Source organism: Spermophilus citellus (genome assembly GCF_964194105.1).
Source record: "Spermophilus citellus genome assembly, chromosome: 8".
NCBI lineage: Eukaryota > Metazoa > Chordata > Mammalia > Rodentia > Sciuridae > Spermophilus > Spermophilus citellus.
In genome coordinates this window covers 118263141-118282301 of record NC_138189.1, presented here as the reverse complement: position 1 = coordinate 118282301, position 19161 = coordinate 118263141, and the positions used below count along the sequence as shown (strand labels likewise).

Sequence of the window (19161 nt, the reverse complement as noted above, 5' to 3'; positions counted from 1 at the left end):
ATAGTTTCCAGTGTGATATTTCCTTTTTCATCACAGATATTAGTAATTTTTCTCTCTCCTTCTCTTCATTAGCATGGCTAAGGATTTATCGATTTTATTTACTTTTTCAAAGAACAAACTTTTCATTTTGTCAAATTTTTTAATTGTTTCTTTTGTTTTAATTTCATTCATTTCAGCTCTGATTTTTATTATTCCCTGTCTTCTGCTACTTTTGATGTTGATTATTCTTCTTTTCCTAGGACTTTTAGATGTAATGTTAGGTCATTTGTTTGTTGACTTTTTCTTCTTTGAAGGAATGAACTCAATGCAATGAATTTTCCTCTTAGAACTGCTCTCATGGTGTCCCAGAGATTTTGATATGTCATATCAGTGTTCTCATTTACCTCTAAGAATTTTTAAATCTCCACTCTGATGTCTTCTGCTATCCATTGTTCATTCAATAGCATTTTATTTAATCTCCAAGTGTTGGAGTAGCTTCTATTATTTATTTTAGCATTGACTTCCAATTTCATTCCATTATGATGTGATAGAATGCAGGGTTGTACCTCTATTTTTTGTATTTGCTGAGAGTCACTTTGTGGAATATGTGCTCTATTTTAGAGAAGGATCCATGTGCTGCTGAGAAGAAAATGTATTCACTCATTGATGGATGAAATATTCTATATATTTCTGTTAAGTCTAAATTATTGATTGTATTATTGAGTTCTATAGTTTCTTTGTTTAGTTTTTGTTTAGAAGATCTATCCAGTGGTGAAAGAGGTAGTGTAAAGTCACTCAGTATTATTGTATTGTTTTCTATTTGATTCTTGAAATTGAGAGGGGTTTGTTTGATGAATGTAGATGCTTCATTGTTTGGGGCATATATGTTAACAATTGTTAGTTCTTATTGATGTATGGTTCCCTTAAGCTGTATGAAATGTCCTTTATTCCTTCAGACTAACTTTGGCCTAAAGTCTCCTTTAGCTGATATGAGGATGGAAACCCCTATTTGTTTCCACAGTGCTTGTGAGTGTTGTGTTTTTCCCCAACCTTTCACCTTCAGTCCATGGATGTCTTTTCCTATGAGATGAGTCTCTTGAAGGCAGTATATTGTTGGGTCTTTTGTAAAACCCAATCTGCCAGTCTGTATATTTTCATTGATGAATTTAGGCCATTAACATTCAGAGTTATTATTGAGACATGTACTTCTGGTCATTTTGGTTTATTTTTGGTTTTTAACTTGATGTGGTTCATACTTTAATTGTTTTTTCCTTTAGTGTAGTTGCTCCCTTTGCTGATTTTCATTGTTATTTTTCATTTCCTCCTCCTGGAATATTTTGCTGAGGTTGTTTTGTAATGCAGGCTTTCTAGTTGGAAATTCTTTAAACTTTTGTTCAACATGGAAGATTTTTATTTTGTCATCAAATCTAAAGCTTAATTTTTGCTGTACATAAGATTTTTGGTTGGCATCTATTTTCTTTCAGAGCTTGGTATATGTGGTTCCAGAATCTCCTAGCTTTAATGGTCTGAATTGAAAAATCTACTGAGATCTGAATTGGTCTCCCTTTATGTGGATTCTTATTCCTTTCTCTTGCAGCCTTTAAAATTCTCTCCTTATTCTGTATGCTAGGCATTTTCATTATAATGTGCCTTGGTGTGGCTCTGTTTTGTTTTGTACATTTGTTGTCCTGTAAGCCTCTTGTGTTTGATTTTCCAATTCATTCTTCAGGTTTGGTAAATTTTCTGATATTATTTCATTGAATAGATTGTCATTCCTTTGGTTTTTATCTCTAGGCTTTCCTCTATCTCAGTAATTTTAAAATTTGGTCTTTTGGAGTTATCCCATAATTTTCTGGATGTTCTCCTCATCGTTTCTTACTATCTTTACTGTTTGATCAACTTTATTTTCAAGATTATATATTTTATCTTCATTGTCTAAGGTTTTGTCTTCAAGTGATCTAGCCTTTGGAGATGCTTTCTATTTAAATGCTTTCTATTTTAATTTAGTTCATTGTTTCCTTCATTTCAAGGATTTCTTTGTTTTGTTTTGTTTTTCAGAATCTCTATCTCTTTTTTGAAGTAATCTTTTGCTTCCTGTATTTGTTGATGTAGCTCTTTTTCAAAGTGATCTTTTGTTTCCTGTGTTTGCTTTCTTTTTATCATCTTTTAGTTCACAAAACATTTTAATCATGTACATCCTAAACTCCTTCTCTGACATGCTTGCCATGGATTCTAATAATGTGTTATCTTGGCTTGTTTGGTGTACTTCCTTCCCTTATTTTTTAATGTTGTTCTTGTGTCTTTCCTTCTAACAATGTGCACCTGAGATTTTACAGCTTCTACCGTATAGACTTATAGTGTCCCTGCAAGTTTCCAATACCTTTGCTTTAAGGGGCAGATCAATATTAAGAAGTCTTAATGCAAACAATATGCAGCCTTAAACCAAATAGTTCCTATTAAGATGTTTACAGTTTTGTCAGAATAGACAGAAATGATGTGTTCAATTATTATCAATATTAACAGTAGGTTTATAGAAGGTTCTACAGTCTCTAATAGTGGACAAAGAGAGAACAGGGGTGGTATAGAATGAGATGTTAAGGAGATAGGAGGTGTGGATATTAAGGTATTAGATCTTAGGAAGTGTGTATGAGGAATCAAAAGAAGTTGGCTGGTAGCAGGAGAAAAGAGAGAAAGAGATTCTGGGGAGACAGATAATGGGAAGAGAATACAGAGTTTTTTTGTACAAAAAAAAGCATACAAACCAAAAATAAGAAAAAGAAAAAATATAACAATAAAAGATAAAAGAACATACAAGAAAATTATAATATACTATCCAGATATTCCAGTCCTCAATAGTCTAATGCATGGAAAGTACTTGGTTTCCTAAATGTTGGGGATATGAAGGTGGGAAAAGAGAGAGGAAAAAAAAAAGAAAAGAAAGGAAAAATATCTCAAAGAGAAATTGTACAATTCTTTCTTCTTGAGTTCAATGTCTTCCATGCTTTCTTTCTCATCAAATATTCAGGGTTTTCAGGTGTTTGCTGGTATCTCCACCCACAGGCTGGTGAAGGCTATTAGTGTGGTAGGACTGGTCTTGAAGACCACATTGGAAGACTGCACCCTAAGGATATTCTGGGCCCACTCATGTGATGTGAGCACTAGGTCTTAGCCCCTTAGACCCCACAATTTCTGATCTCTAATTTACTCTCTAAAATGTATCTCTCATGTCCTCCTCCCTTTCTTCTTCTCAATAAGGAATCTCTATCCCCGGAAAGAGGTTTAAAAAAAGCCAAAACAAACAACGAGAAGAAGTCAAACCAAACACATAAACACAAAACCTTGCCCCTCTAAAGTCAAAAGAAGATGAAATAATAAGTGGGTTGAGCTCTGAGGTCTATGTGCCTGTGTGGAGAGCTGTTCTATGTGGGGCAGATCAGAACCGGGATTTGAGAGCTATGGGTCAGCCATGTATCTGCATTTGGTGTACCAGATTAGTGGCTCTCGAGGGGGAACAGTTAGGGGACTATAAGTACCTTGATATTGCTTCTAGGCCCCAGGCAGTATCCCAAGATGGGAGTTGCCCCACTAAAGATGACAATGGCGGTAACAGAGGTAATCCAAGATGGCGACAAAGGTGTCCCAAGATGGAGGCGACCACTTTCAGAGATGGGGTGGTGAAGGCAGGCCATTTGATGATATTGTGTAACATGTATGGAGATGCAGAACTGTGATGTGGGGTGCTGCAGTGGGCAATTATCTCCAGACCTTGTCCAGTGTCTCCAAGTGCAGGCTACCAAGTGGAGGAGACTATGACATTAGTAGCAGTGTCCCAAGATGGAGGCAGCCAGGGAAGTCCTGTGTTGATTGATGGGGAGCCCCATGTTGGTTGATGGAGAGCCGGCACACTGCGGGATCCACACAGGCACAGGCAGGATCTGGCACACAGCAACAGAGTCCTGAATTGTTCTTAAAGAGAGTAAACCTGCAGTTCATTAAGAGAAAAGAAAATGGGGTAGCAAAGTAAAAGGAAGTTTAAAATGTTCAAAAGGTGAACTGAAGCACAGCAGGGGAGAGGTCACAAGTGATGGCTATAAAGAAAAAGGAGTAAAAAATACCCACCCATCCCCAATAAAATAAGTAATAAAAAAGAGAGAGAATAAGTGAATTAAGCTATTGAAGGAGGAAGAGAGGAGAGGAGTAATAAGAGAAAAAATAAACAAATTTTTAAAAAGAGCCAAAAGAAACAATGAGAAGAAAAGTCAAACCAAACACATAAGCACAAAACCTTACCCCTCTAAAGTCACAAGAAGGTGAAATGACAAGTGGCTAAGGAAAGCAAAAAGTTTAAAGTAAAACAGAGGGAAAAAAGTGATAAAAATGAAGATCCACAAGGCAACAGAAACAGAATACACACGCCCCACACATACACACATTCACACACACTTGATGAAAAATAGAGAAATAAGGGGAAAAAAATAAAAATGAAGGGAAAGAAAAAAATTTAATTACACATGAAGGGCTGCTCTGCTGAGGTGGGCAACACTGTTGGCAAGTATGGATGTCCACTGCCTATGCCTTACTGTCCTTTCAGTTTCTTCTTGGGCTGTGTACCCCTTAGAGCAAGGGCTGGGAGTTGTGAAGTCCATCTTCTTTGAGTTCCTCACTCAGCTGTCAGCTAGAGTAGCCTGGAACTGAAGCTGCCTGTATGACTCACAGTTTCCCTTCTTGCCAGTTTAAGGACAGAATAGGAAGTAGTGACAATTGGAGTTTTGTCCATGCAAACTCCGTGAGTGCACTCCCCGGGCGGGGCTGATGTAGACTTATAAATGTTAAGTTCAGGCAACTGGCAAACTTAGCTCTGAACACACTTGTGAGCTTTTCCATGAGTTTTCTACTCTAGGGAAAATGGCTCCATCCACCCTATTGCCAGGCAGAAGCCAATCTTCACTGGGTGTCTGGGTATGTGGAGGGGGCTCCTGAGAACTCCATTGTTGGGGTAAAGTGATGAAGTCACTGTTTTTCTAGCACACTTCACTGTCCATGAATGTGGTTGTCCCAGGAACAGACCCCAAGTGTAAATGTACCCATCTGTCCAGTTTCTGAGTTCACTTTGACTAACCCTGCAAGACACCAAAAAGCACAATCCTCTTTGTGCCTTCCTTAGTCATGCCCCCACCAGGAGGTCTCTAGATCTCACAGCAGAACTATGCAGGGAGAGTTGGCCAATGCTGTTATGAACTCCTTGGCTCCTGCAGCAGAAATTCACCGCATAGTCACTCTAAGATGACATTCCAGATCAGCTCTCCACCCTCCAGCCAGGAAGCACAGAATACCCCTCACACAGCAGCTTGCCATGGCACTGCCTCAGAGTCACCTGAGTTTAGACCTCATCTCTGTTTCACCAGTTCTCCTGTGCCAAATTTCCTTCAGATTCAATCTCTTCTTTCTGCCTGGGTCTCCCCTCCCCTCTACAGTGGACTGACTCTGCAGCATTATAGGTTGGATTTCTAAGGTATTCTTTCCTGTCCTATGTTCAGAGTTCCTGGATTTCTGTCTTTATGATTCCAATATTAGGATTCAGTGTGTTCCCTGTCACCCACTTTACAAGGAAGCAGTATTGCAGCAGTATCCTTCTGCTTGAACCTGAAGCTCATGCAGCAAGTAAAATTTGCACCCATCTTCTACTCTACCCCATCTTTTCCAGAGTCTTTAGTGTGTTCTTAACAATCATTTTTAATGTGAGTAGATATTGGCTGAGCATTTGCTGTGCATGTTCTATCTGTTCCTAGGAGCTGTGGATAGGCAGTTGGGCTAGCTTGTTTTTTTTCCCCCAGGAACCAGGAAGTCTTATAGGTCAGCTTTACTAATAGAACTTGATAAGGTGATTGGCATACACAGGGTAGGGAGCATGCTATGAGCATTGGGGTGGGAAATAAGGTGATACTATTAAAAATGTGTAGGTAGAGCAGAAGGTCTTTGTGAGGGCATAGATAAAGGGGAACATTTCCTGTGTTGGATCCACCAAGGTAAGACAGCCATGTGGGTCATTTGGGACACCTGTGCTGGGTAAGCCAATGATACCTTGCATTTCCTGTAGCCTATGATGAAAAGAAAGGTGAGGATTTAAGTATAAACACACACACACACACACACACACACACACACATACACACACACATTTTAAAAACTTTCTAACTAGTTAATTTTCTGACTTGAGAAAAATTTCTGTTCAGAGTAGCTGAGAGACATGGTCTGTGTAGGAGGGAAATAACCCTATAACATATGTACCCTTTTATAGTTTGTTAGATATCTTAGCTGCAAGGAAGGATCCACGTGGATTATCTGGAGAAGTTTTAGTAAATGGAGCACCTCAGAATGCCAATTTCCCATGTGAGTCTGGTTATGTGGCACAAGTAAGTATTAGTGAATTTTCCCCGTAAATTTTTTTTTTCTGTTCTCTCTGGGGAAAAACCTTGGCTTATAGTTTAGCATGGTTCCAGTTGATTATTTCACATGCTCATGAAACAAAGCTTATCTACACCCACTTTTCATAATTTCCCATAAGAATGAGGTTAGAGTTAAATAGAAAGGAAAGGAGGATCTGGACTATGACCCCTGTCAGGCAGTGCTGTTGATTCTAGCTGTTGTATCATTTACATAAAAGCCAATTCCTATCCTTTTTTGCCCTTCCTTTACTTTCCTACTTTCTCTACATGATGCCTTTGGTGAATCCTTATACAAAGCAGTCTGGAAGTGCCTGTTGGAGTCATCATGATTACCTGTGCTCCATCTGGATGTGCGCTGGTGGATGAACTGCCTCCCTTGGACTCTGTAGCTCTCTGTATGTGGAATCACTGAAATCTGTGGAGCTGGAACTTTACGTTTAGTTTGTTATTTTTATAGATTAAATTACATTCACTGGAGAGATAGTCTTAGAAAAGACTCAGTTTGTCTCATTAAAATACTGTTTGCCTTCAGGATGGTGTTGGGATGGGCACCCTGACAGCGAGAGAAAATTTACGGTTCGCAGCGGCTCTTCGGCTTCCAACAACTATGACAAATCATGAAAAAAACGAGAGGATCAACAAACTCATTCAAGATTTAGGTCTGAGTAAAGTGGCTGATGTTAAGGTAATGTGACAAAGCCTGATAGAATCAGCCAGCAAAGAGGACCTCCCTATGTGGACAATGTGACCTTAATCAGAAGTTTCCTAAGGTGTGTGAGGTCAAAAGTGGCTGCTTTCCATAATGATGAGAAAAGTCAAGTTACATAATATGAAGGTGGAAATGAAGCTGGAGAAGCAATCTTAATGATGGCTGAATCCCAGGATTAGACGTGTGGTCTAGTTTGAAGAGTGCCTCTCAAAAGGCCTTTTCCATGTGATCTTCTCACCCTCATTGATGGGCTCATTTGATGTCTTTCCTCTAACTTTTCTTCTTCCCTTTTTCTACTACCCTTTAGTAGTTCTTCTCCCTCTTGCTCTGGGGTGACTTTGTCCCAAAGCTTTTTTTATGGTATATTTCTGGAATTGATAAATGTCAGGAATCCAAGGATTCTAGTTCTGTGTGGTTCATTTTGGGATAATTGGGCTTTGAAAATTATATTTGGTCACATTAGGATTTAGTTATAATTTGTGTAGTGACCAAGTTATGTTTCTATAGCCCTTTTTCTCTTTGGCACCCCCTGTTATCACCTCTCCTTAGAGGCAATGAAGAATTGAGAGGCTGTTCTTGCTGCTACTTCCCCTGGTACCTGTTGACAGTATTTTATATGAAGTATACTTTGTTTGGAAGAATAATCCTGGGATGCTACCATTTAGCACTTATTTTTGTTTTATGAGTCATTGAGTTTTCTTTCCTTTGGCTCTTTATTTATTTGATTTTGCCTTCCCAGTAAGGTAGTCTTTTGCTATATTCTTTAACTTTAAGCAGGCACTGCTCAAAGTCACTTATTTGGATTTTTAAAGGAAAATATGTGAAGGCAGTTATTGACTTTTTATAGTTTATGTAATTTAATTGAAATAATTTTAAGTTGTTATGAATTTTTTTAAAATAACAGAAATGTAGAGAAAATAGTCAATATGATAATGATATGATTGTCAGATCATATGGTAGTATAATTACTCATACTATTCACCTTGCTTTATCAGTTATAAATATCACCTGCCATAATTACTTCAACAATTTTATTCTGAATATTTTAAAGAAAGTTATACAGTGTTTCTTCCCTGAATACTTATTTTACATCTGTAAAATGACATTTCCTTACTTTATCACGATACCATTACTAATTAACAAAATGGACTGTATGTTCATATCATCACCTGTGTCAAGCCCATATTCATTCACATTCTCCACATTGTCTACAAATATCTTTCATAGTTCTGTTAACAGGACCCAGTCATGGCCTTGGGTAGCATTTGATTATTATCCCTTTGGAGACTCTGAATTTTAGAATTGTTTTCTTCTTCCTATCTCCCCAAAACCTTCCTACTCCCCTCGACACACATAATTATATTGACTGGCTGAAAAGACTGACTCAGTGGCCCTGTGGAATATACCACCTTCTAGATTTGTCTCAAAGAATAAATGAGGAATTGTTCAATGAGTTGGGGTGGACACTGTCAATTTGGAAAGACTTGCAATGATTGATGTGCTGATGTGCTGTGGTAGAAAGCACACTTTCTTGATTGCAAGTCTATTCTTTGTAAGTTCACTTGGAGGCTTTTGGTGGTCTCCAAAAGTCTGCAGTGTTTGGGATGTTGTTAGAAGACTAATAAGTCACTAGAGAGACTTTCTATGTTCCTCTCCTATCTTTATTTCTTGTTTTATTGTGTGATTCCACTATATGGGACACATTGGTTAGTGTTCCAACTTATTTATGCTAAACTTAAATATTTGACTTGATAATAAAAATATGTATGTTTCTTACCATATGCTGGGGACTTAGCTGTTAAAAGCACACCTTCATATCTGGTGCAGTCATCTAGAAGCTATGCTCTGAGCCTCATTTTACTCATTTGGTAAAAGATAAACCCCCTTATTTCAGATGTCTATTTATTTGCTATTCAGAATAATGAAGACAACAAAATAAAATGTCTCTAATAGGACTGGCACAGGTTAATCTACCAAATGATAGTGAATATTGTTGTTTCTGTACATAACAACAATAACTTTTTGTTTTAGGTTGGAACCCAGTTTGTATCTAGAGGAGAAAGAAAAAGGACCAGCATAGCAATGGAGCTGATCACTGATCCTCCCATCTTGTTCCTGGATGAGCCCACAGCTGGTTTAGACTGGAGCACAGCAAGTGCTGTCCTTTTGTTCCTGAAAAGGTAAATACTATGGGAATATTGTTCTTTCATTTATTTTATATTTGATAATTTCTGTGTACCACATATTCCTAGAGCAGGGTATTTGGAAGTGAACAGCAGAATTTCTTCCTTCCTTGTTAGAGGGAAATACCCAATGAACAAAGTAGTGTTATCAAGAATAATAAAGCAATAGAAGAGGGAGGGACACCAGTTGTGGGGTGGGGAGCCCTTTTAAAGGGCAGGGAAGACCACAGCATGTGACGCATGAGCTGGGAGTGAGTGAGTGAGACCTGGGGCGGCTGCAGAGGAGAGCTGTAGCTGGAAGGAGCAGCCAGTGGCCCTGAGGCAGAGCATGTCTAATGAATGTGGAGCATTAGAGATTTCAGAGGGACACAAAGGGAGTGGAGGCTGGCTGAGGTACTGTCATAACAGTATCACAGGCTGGGGACTTAAGAGAAATTCTTTTTTTCAGTTCTGGGGGCTGGCAGTTGAGATCAAGCTGTCCACAGGGTTGTCTGCTCAGAGGCCTTTCTCATTGGTTTGCAGATGGCCATTTTCTCCCTCTGTGTCTGTGAACTTATCCCTTAAATTGTCCCAGTCAGATGAGGATCCCCTTAATGACCTCATGTAAGATTAGTGACCTCTTTGATGACTGTGTCTCCAGATGTAGCCACATTCTGAGGTACTGGAGGGTTAGGACGTCAACATATGAATTTTGGGGAGACCACAGCTCAACTCATCCCAGTTAGAATCCATGAGAGTTGGAGTTGGGCTGGTGGCAGGTTGCATAGGTCTCCTGGGCCATTGTAAGAAGCGTGGCTTTTCCTGTCCTTAGAGGAGATGGCAAGCTTTGTGAGAGTTTCAGAGAAGAGCAGTGACTGCTGTGGAGAACATTTGGCATTTGGAGAATACTTGGGCAAGGGTAAGTGTGAGGACACTAGGAAGGAGCTGCTAAAGTAGGACAGCTTTGACTAGGAAGCTGACAATGGGAAGAGCCTGGTTTCTGGATCTGTTCTGAAAATGGAACCAACAGGGTCCGCTCAGAAACTGGACATGGAGTGTGAGGATTGAGACAATAACTCCTAAGATTTGGGACCTGAACAAATGGAAGAAGTTAAAGCGATGCTTTTACTTTATCAAGGAAGAGAACAATGGAATTGAACAGTGTTTCATGCCAATATCCAGTTTCTCCAACGTCTCCCCACGCACCACGACTCCTGTTCTTGTGGTAGCAGCCAAACAGCCGTCGTTGACATTCTACAGAAGGAAGAGGTTTCTCTCCTTCCCTTTTTTTTTTTTTGAAATGGGTAAAACCTAATGTTTTACACTATTTTAATGTTGAAATTAACCCAAATTTGAACAGTGGAAGTCTCTTCAATGTGGCTTATGTGTTCTTTTACTATCTCCCTAATCATTCTTCAAGCATTTCTATTCTTCTCTTTCTCTTCTTTCTTCTTCCTTCCTCCTCCTCCTCCTTCTTCCTCCTCCTCCTTTCCTTTTTCTCCTCTTCCTCCTCCTCCTTCCACTTCTTCTTTTATTCTTCTCTTCCTCTTTTTCTTCTCCCCTTCTCCTCTTCCTCCTCCTTCTTTTTCTTTTTTTTCTCTTCCTCTTCTTCTTCTCCCCTTCTTCGTCTTCTTCCTTCTTCTTTTAATGGGGATTGAACCTAGAGGTATTTTATTACTGAGCCACATCCCCAGTCCTTTTTATTTTTATTTTTTTCGTGTTGAGACAGTCTTGCTAAAATGGTTAGGATCTCACTAAATTGCTGAGGCCTTCCTTGAACTTAAAATCCTTCTGCCTCAGCTTCCTGAGTTGTTGGGGTTATAGGCATGGACCACCATGCTCAGCTAAGCATTCCTATTCTTTGAGGTCATTGTGATGTTTCTGTCTTGTCTTGTACTTTTCTTGTGTCTGCCATTTCTGCAAGGATAATGGTTCCTTTTTGTGTATTTAAAAAACCAAGGTCTGTTTTTAGAAACCAAGGTCTGTTTCTTTACTGTTACTGCTACTGGCATTGCCAACAGACTCTTATAGGTAAACGTCATAAACATGTATAAGTGTGTATGTTTATATTTGTATACCATGTAGAAAAGTACTTCTATATTTTACTTAGAAATATGTGGAATATAAATATTTTATGTGCATGTGCCTATATGTGTATACACACATACACATCTATATTTGAATAGAAAGTACCCTGTAAAACTACATCTATCACTGTTGCTGTTTCTGTTAGTGTGTACATATTAAAAAGTTCACAATAATATTTGAATTCCAGATTAAAATCTCCTCGTCATTTTGAGTCTTTGACATCTTCATATTTATAGGTGATATCAGATAGGAGAGAGTGACTCCCATTTTCTCAATATATTCCTTTATTTACTCAAACAAGTAATTTAACAACCATACCTCCAATTTCTCTGCTGATTACTTTGTCCTCCACCCACTTTGTAAACATTTTTCACAATAAGTGTTTACTTCAGAATTAAAGGGAAACAAAAACATCAAGCATTGGAATATATTGACTGAAATACAAGTATCTCATTTGGTCTGAAATCTTGAAGTTGCTCTGACTGTGGCTGAGTGCCCCTTAGTTCAATCCCTACTACCTAAAAAAAAAAAAAAAATTAAAAAGAAACCTTAGTGTTCTCAGTAAATGCACCGAATTTATGTTATTTATGTTCCCTAAGTATCAAGTAGAAAATAGGAAATGAAAGGGGAAGTTCATAAGTGAAAATTAAGAAAAACTGCATAACAGCAGAAATAAAATATTTTACTAAGTGCAAGAATCAGATATTTAATGATTTATAGTTTTCCTTTTTTAACTTAGCATTTCTGAGCAGGGAAGAACAATCATCTTCACCATTCATCAGCCTCGCTACTCCATCTTCAAGCTGTTTGACAGCCTCACCTTATTGGCCTCAGGAAAACTCATGTACCATGGTCCTGCCCAGAAGGCTCTGGAGTATTTCCAATCAGCAGGTGTGGTTGACATTTTCATGCACTAAATCTTTCATTCATTGACTCCTGGGGAGAGTAGAGGTGTTGACAGGAGTGTTACTTGATCTCTGTGCAGATATAGCTTGGGTTCCACCACTGTGAAGCATCTTCAGTTTGGTGATAAATTTTGCTTCATTGTGCAGCACTTGCTTGTTCTTTAGGCCTTTTTCTTTTTCATATTTGAGTGAGTGTGTGTGTGTGTTTCTACTGGGCCTTTGTTCTGCTTCACAGTTATGATGATCTTTTCCTGAAAGGTCTATGATTAACTGGTTGGACTGACAGTAGTTATTCCATCAATTGAATATTATGGAAAGGCCCAACATTATCTTCTTCTTGACCATATAGCAGATTCTGGTTTTTCAGCTTTCCCTCTGACATGTGATTGTGCTCTGCCTTCATGAGGCTCAGGGACATGCTACTTTATTTTCTAGTAAGATTAGATTGCAGATTTAGGCCCTGAATATATTTGAGTGACCTGTTAATCATTAGAATGGCTGGTTCTAAATCTGACTTTGATGCACCAAAATTTCTGGGCTACCTGGATCTTTGTATTTCAGGTTGAATTATGTGATTTTTTTAATGGCTTATGTGATCTACTTTATTTTAGAGATTTGAATATGATTATAGATGCTTCTCTATGATCCCAAATGCAATTTAAATATTCACTAGCTATCTTTCTTGATTTTTATTTAATGTCTGTCATTTAAAAGTGTTCAAGCACTCATGAGTCTGTGGAATCCAGAGTAGAAGAACTTTAAGAGTCAGAGCTCAGGCCAAGTTCAGATGATTGTGCCACAAGAAGTTGAGTCAGAGCCCAGGTGGCTATGCTGGTCACCTTCTCTTGATAATGGTGCTTTGGAGATTTGTCATCTATGTGGAATTATGGCAGATTGAGAGGTGATCATTTGGACCTCTGTATTTAAATGGCAGAGAAGCAGTCATTGCCGACATGTGTATTGCCATTACAGAATTTTCCAGGTGAACTTAAGCCCAGTGCACCCAGGCATTTAACACTTTTTTCCTTGGACCTAGCTTTAGATTTATGAAGAGGTCCTAATTAGCACCAGAGTATTTTAATAATTCTTTGCATTTCTTGATTTATGATGAGTAAGGACTAATATAAAATATTTTGAAGAGAGAAACTAGGGTAAAAAAAGAACAAGAGGATGAGGGAGAATTTGTGAGATTCTCTTTTCCTTAGCCTCACCTCCATCACCCTCTGGAGGTGATCTACTTTTCTTTCTGAGACCATCAAGGTTGAGTTCTTTGGTTTTCTTTCATAGGTTACCAGTGTGAGCCCTACAGCAATCCTGCATACTTCTTTCTGGATGTCATTAATAGAGACTCCTCTGCTATAGTGTTAAATAGAAAGGAAGAGGACTGTGATGGTATGTGAGTCTCAGATTCACATGTTTTTGCCTGAATTATTTGGCTAAAGTTTAGATATGTGCTGTTTCATTAAAACATTGCTTTTGAATTTACATTAATGTTGTGTTCTGACGCCAACCAACAGATAGACTTTGTTGTCCATGAGTGCTGTATTTTTTATTAAACTTATTAATGTATATTTATGTGGTACTGTGAGGTATAAAATGAGTTTCCATTAAAAATAAATATGTTTGTGGATTGTATTACTTTCAAAATAAGAAACTTGGCACTTTATGCATTTAAACATAGAAGAAAGCAAGGATTTTATATTAAGATTTTATATTAAGAATTGTAACTGCAGTAAGATGTCTGTTTTAAGAACAAGAGTCAATGGTTTGACAATGTCAGTTTTCTGTATCCATAAGATTATGGCAGAACTCAGATCAATTAGCTGTGCTTACTAATGTGTAAAGCAATGACCACCCTTGAGACTTTTGTATATTCAAGCTTTAAAATTAAGGTGTTATCCAAGAAATGAGTCACAGAAAAACAGGTTATATCAGCTGTTATCCATTAATAATGCTTTCCTTCTTTATTCCTTTTATTCCAAAGCTAATGGGGCCACACAGTTTTCCAAGAGAAAAAAGCCAGTCGTAGACACATTAGCTGAATTTTATGCCAACTCCTCCTTCTACAGAAACACAAAAGCTAGATTACAGGAGCTCTCAGATGGTCAGAAGAGGAGCTCAGGCTTTAAGAAGATCACTCATGTCACCTCCTTCTGCCATCAGTTCAGATGGATTCTCTGGCGAGCATTCAGAAACTTTCTAGGTTTCCCCTCGGTCACTATTCGTCAGGTAACCTACCAGATATTTGTGCTCTTTTATAGTAATGTGGGAACAATTTGGTTCTGATGTAGTCTCCATCAGGATTATGTGTATCTTCTACGAACCATTCTATTTACTTATCATCTGCACTCCACTTTGGATATAGAAACAGTCAATAGAAAAAAGCAAAACATTAGTTTTTACATATGGAAAGCTGTTTTTTGTTGTTTTGTTTGTTTTTGTTTTTGCACAACTGAGGATTGGACCTGTGGGTGCTCCACCACTGAGCTTCCTTTCCAGCCCTTTTTAAAAACTTTTTATTTCAAAACAGAATCTCACTAAGATACCAGGTCTGGCGTTGAACTTGTGATCTTCCAGGCTCAACTTCTCTAGTTGCTGGGATAACAGGTGTGCACCACCAGACCTAACAAGGCTATTTACTGTCTCATTACTTCTCTAAACTTCTTTTGTTTGGCTCTGGGTGGTTGTTAATTATCATTCTTTAAGGTTTTGTTTTTGTTGTTGTTATTCTTAATCCCTATGTCACATAAAACACTAGTTCTTCCAGTGAAGAGAGAAATTAGGGTAAAAAAGAACAAGAGGATAAGAGAGAATTTGTTAGATTCTCTTTTTCTGGCCTTGAACTTGTGATCCTCCTGCCTCTGTCTCCTTGGTCCATCATTTATATAAGGAAATCAATTTTACTCATTGTTTTGGGGTTACTATTTTTATTATTAGTCACTGAGTCTCTGCTGAGTGCTGAAAGATGTTATGTGGTTTGTTCTAATGAAAGACTGCTGGCTACTTGTGTACTGTAATTTTCATGCATAAGTATTGTCACCTTCCAAATATATTTGAGCATCTACATGCCTTTTGAATTATACTATGAATTTTCCCAAATATTTTGATCCTTGGGATTTGGCATTTCTGTCCAAACATGAACACTTTTGTGTCCTGTCAGTCAAGGGTCAAGTTTTCTTCTTTGAGAATAGATTTGATGTCATTTGGAGCATGTTAGGTGTGTTAGATCGATCAACCTGAGTTAACCATTTCCAAACAGTTATGCAATATAGTGAGTTGACTCTTCTTTATGATTTTGGCTTTACTTTGAATTATTTGCCTATAAATTGGTTTATAAATGTCTTATCCAAAACACATATTCATATATGGTAGTTAGTTGTGGGCAGGCCTGATCAGATCATAGCTATTTGCAATGTACCTGAATTGTGTGAATTGTGCTTTGTTTTGGTTCTAGGCTTTTTTTGTTGTTTCTGTTGATGCCGAGCCACATCCCCAGGCCTTTTTATTTTTAAAATTTTGAGAAAGGGTCTCACTAAGTTGCTTAGGGCCTCATTAAGTTGCTAAGTCTGGCCTTGAACTTGTGATCCTCCTTCCTCTGCCTCCTGAGTCACTGGGATTACAGGCATGCACCACCATGCCCTGGTCCTGGGTGCAAACAGCAGGCACAGAGCTTCCAGGTTGCATGTTAGCTTATTTGCCTCATCAGTGAACTTAGTTCCACAAAAGCAATTCTAGTAATATTCAGAGAATAATAAAGGTAGAAGCTTGTAGCTCCCTGAGCTCTACAGGACAACTATTGTTATGGTTATTAAATACTGGAGTGTTAGTGTAGGAATAGGCAAACGCTTTTTGTTCAAGAGCCAGATGGTAGATATTTTAGACTTTTCAGGCCAACATGGTCTTTGTCTCAGATAGTCCACCTTATCATTTTAATGTGAGAGCAGCCATAGCAAATAAACATGGCTGTGTTCTGATAAAAATATATTCATGAACACTGAATATCTAGTAAATTTCATTATCAGAAAAACATTATTCTTTACCTTTTTTTGTCAACTCTTTAAAAACATAAATACCATTCTAACTTTTGAGTTAGAGCAATAATAGGTGGCTGGCTCTATTATAGCCCCGATGCTTCAGTTTACTGACACTTGGCCTGATGTTTAAAACCTTCTATGGTTTTTTCCTTCTCTAAATTTTGAACATGGAGTTGTGAAAATGTTTTCTGACTCTTCTTGAGGTATTCTTTTTAGCTCTGAAGTTTTGAAGATACACAGTAGGATATTTTGTTATCTTCAAACTTATATTTTTATAATTTCCCCAGGAATAATTATAATTGAAATTACTTGAATAAATTATATTATAATGTAACTTTTCATCCCTGTGGCCAAAATACCTGACAAGAACAACTTAGAGAAGGAAAAGTTATTGTGGGCTTACAGTTTCAGAGGTTCAGTATATTTTCAGCCAATTCCATTACTTTGGGCCCAAGATGAGGCAGCTATCGTAGCAGGAGGGCATCGTAATGAGGAAAGCTACTCAGCTGTTGGTGGTCAGGAAGTGGGGGGCAGGGGTGGAGCCAGGGACAAGATATAATCCCAAGGGCATGCCTCTAGTGTCCTACTTCCTCCAGTCACTCTTACCTGCCTATAAATTATTAATCCATCAATTTGATCAAGCCACCAATGAAGTTCCAGCTCTTAAAACTAATCATTTTACCTATCACTATTCCTACATTGAGTGATATATGAACCTTTGAGAAAACAGCACATATCCAAATTATAACAGTTACCCTTAAGCCTTTGCTAAGTGAGGCATCCTTTTGAAACTTTCTATACTAAAAACAAAGGGGATGTCAAGTCTCCTTGGGAGCCATTCACACTGACTGAGTAGGTGAAGGTAGGTGAGGCTGGGTGGGGGGCTTGGGGTCAGGGGGAGGCTCAGGTGGGACATTGTAGGCCTCAGTGGCTGAGGTTGAAGGACAAACAGTGATGGAGGAGGTGAAGGAGGTAGTAATGGAAGCACTTGGGTGTCCCCAGAGAGAGCTGACTGAGTGCTTTGGTGACAGTGACAATACACTTTCTCATACAAATGGGGTCTTACCAGAGGTAAAGTGAAATGATCCTGCTCACCCTTCTTCCTTTTTTATACAAAATGTTAGAAATCCTGTGTATAGTTTTAAAATTTTATTACTTGTTAATTTTGTGGTGCTGGGGATGAAATCCATTGTCTTATGCAGGCTGGGCAAGTACTGTACTCCTGAGCTACATTCCCAGATGTGAACCCTCTTAAAGGATGAAACTACGCATGTTCATGGACACAAAAGTTGATAGTTCAGTTAAGTCTAAAATTTTAGCCACTTGGACTTTATTTTTTGCCTAAAAATGACTTCCCTAGCACATGCTTGACTTTACCCTGTATGGCATTGTGGGTATAGAACCTCAACTGGCCCTAAACCAGGAGAGCCTTTTGGACCCAATCTTAGTTTGTCCAATCATCTTCTCTTGTCAGTCCTCCCAAAACAACAAATACCTTAATTTTCAATTTAAGTTAGAAAGCAGTCTAATAAGTACAGTGTTTCTCCCAGGGATTTTGTCCATGCCATTTAAAGTGTTGCTCACAATAGAGAGATTTGATTATGTAACCACAATCTTGTAATAATAAATTATGTACAAAAGTTTTACCTTTAATTGAATTTCTTTCCTTTTTATTTTCATTTTTTCTTTTTGGTAAGATGTTTGGCATAGCCATTCTGGGATTGATTGTAGGTGCCACATTCCTTGTGCTAAAAAATGATTGTACTGAAATCCAGAATAGGTAAGTAAATTTGAATCTCAATTTGAAAAAATGCTGTTACTTTTTTCAAGCTTATGAACACGCTTTAAATATTTGAATTTATGGTAAATAAATGTCATTGTTTTATTGTGGGTAGAAGGAGTTGGTGCATTGAAGAATGAATGGAAAAGTTCATTTTTACAGATATATATATGTAATAGTAAACTGTACAACTCAAATTTATCCTTTTCACCATTCTTAAGTGGACAGTTGGGTGGTATCAAATATGTTTACATTGTGTGACTACCATGACCACCTGACTCCAGACCATTGTTTTCATCCTCCCAAATGGAATCCCCATGAATCAGCTACTACCAAAACTCACTTCTCTGCGGACTGTCTAACACCACTCTACATTTCTGAATTTGACTACTATAGGAATCCTTCATACATGGACTCTTGCAGTATTTGTCTTTTGGTGATGATTAGCCTATTCCCTTAGCATAATATCTCCAAGTTGTACCATGTGTTGAAATTTCTTTCCTTTTTAAGTCTAAATGATCATCTATTATATCTGTATATTCCATTTTGTTTATCTATTCATTGGTTCATGTAAATTTGGGTTACTTCTACCTCTTAGCTATAATGAGTAATGTTGCTATAGGTTTATAAATATCTCTCTGAGTCCTTACTTTTAGTTCTTTGGGGGTAAATATTCAGAAGTAGAATGACTGGGCCATATAGTAATTCTGTTAATCTTTTGAGGATCTGCATCCTGTCTTCCACTAGAGCTGCACCATTTTACATTCTAACCAATAGTTAATAGGGGTTGCAGTTTCTCCATGTCCTTACCAAAAGTTGTTACTTTTTCCTTTGCTGAATAATAGGCATCTACCGGATCTCTGTTATAATGTCCTATATCCATTTTAAAATTGAATTAATTCCTTTTGGGATATGGGATTTGTAAATATTTTCTCCCATTGTGTAGGCTGTCTTTTACTTTCTTGATAGTGCATTTGGTCCAGTGTTTATTTTTCTGTTACCTGTGAGCCAATTTCCTTTATGGTTTTTGATTCATTTGATTTCGGGGTATAAATAGG

At 37.9% G+C, this 19161-nt stretch overlaps 1 protein-coding gene across 1 annotated transcript in view; it reads left to right on the top strand.

The window, feature by feature from the left end:
- The window catches only part of LOC308654718 (broad substrate specificity ATP-binding cassette transporter ABCG2-like), a gene marked incomplete at both ends in the record, with an annotated part of 71115 nt that overhangs the window by 16195 nt on the left and 35759 nt on the right, over positions 1–19161 (top strand). Inside the window, 7 exons of the mRNA XM_081304379.1 lie at positions 6278–6392; positions 6958–7110; positions 9166–9314; positions 12124–12275; positions 13577–13681; positions 14274–14518; positions 18021–18103. Of these exons, the coding sequence (XP_081160505.1) occupies positions 6278–6392; positions 6958–7110; positions 9166–9314; positions 12124–12275; positions 13577–13681; positions 14274–14518; positions 18021–18103 (1002 nt within the window). The remainder of the gene's footprint in view (positions 1–6277; positions 6393–6957; positions 7111–9165; positions 9315–12123; positions 12276–13576; positions 13682–14273; positions 14519–18020; positions 18104–19161) is intronic.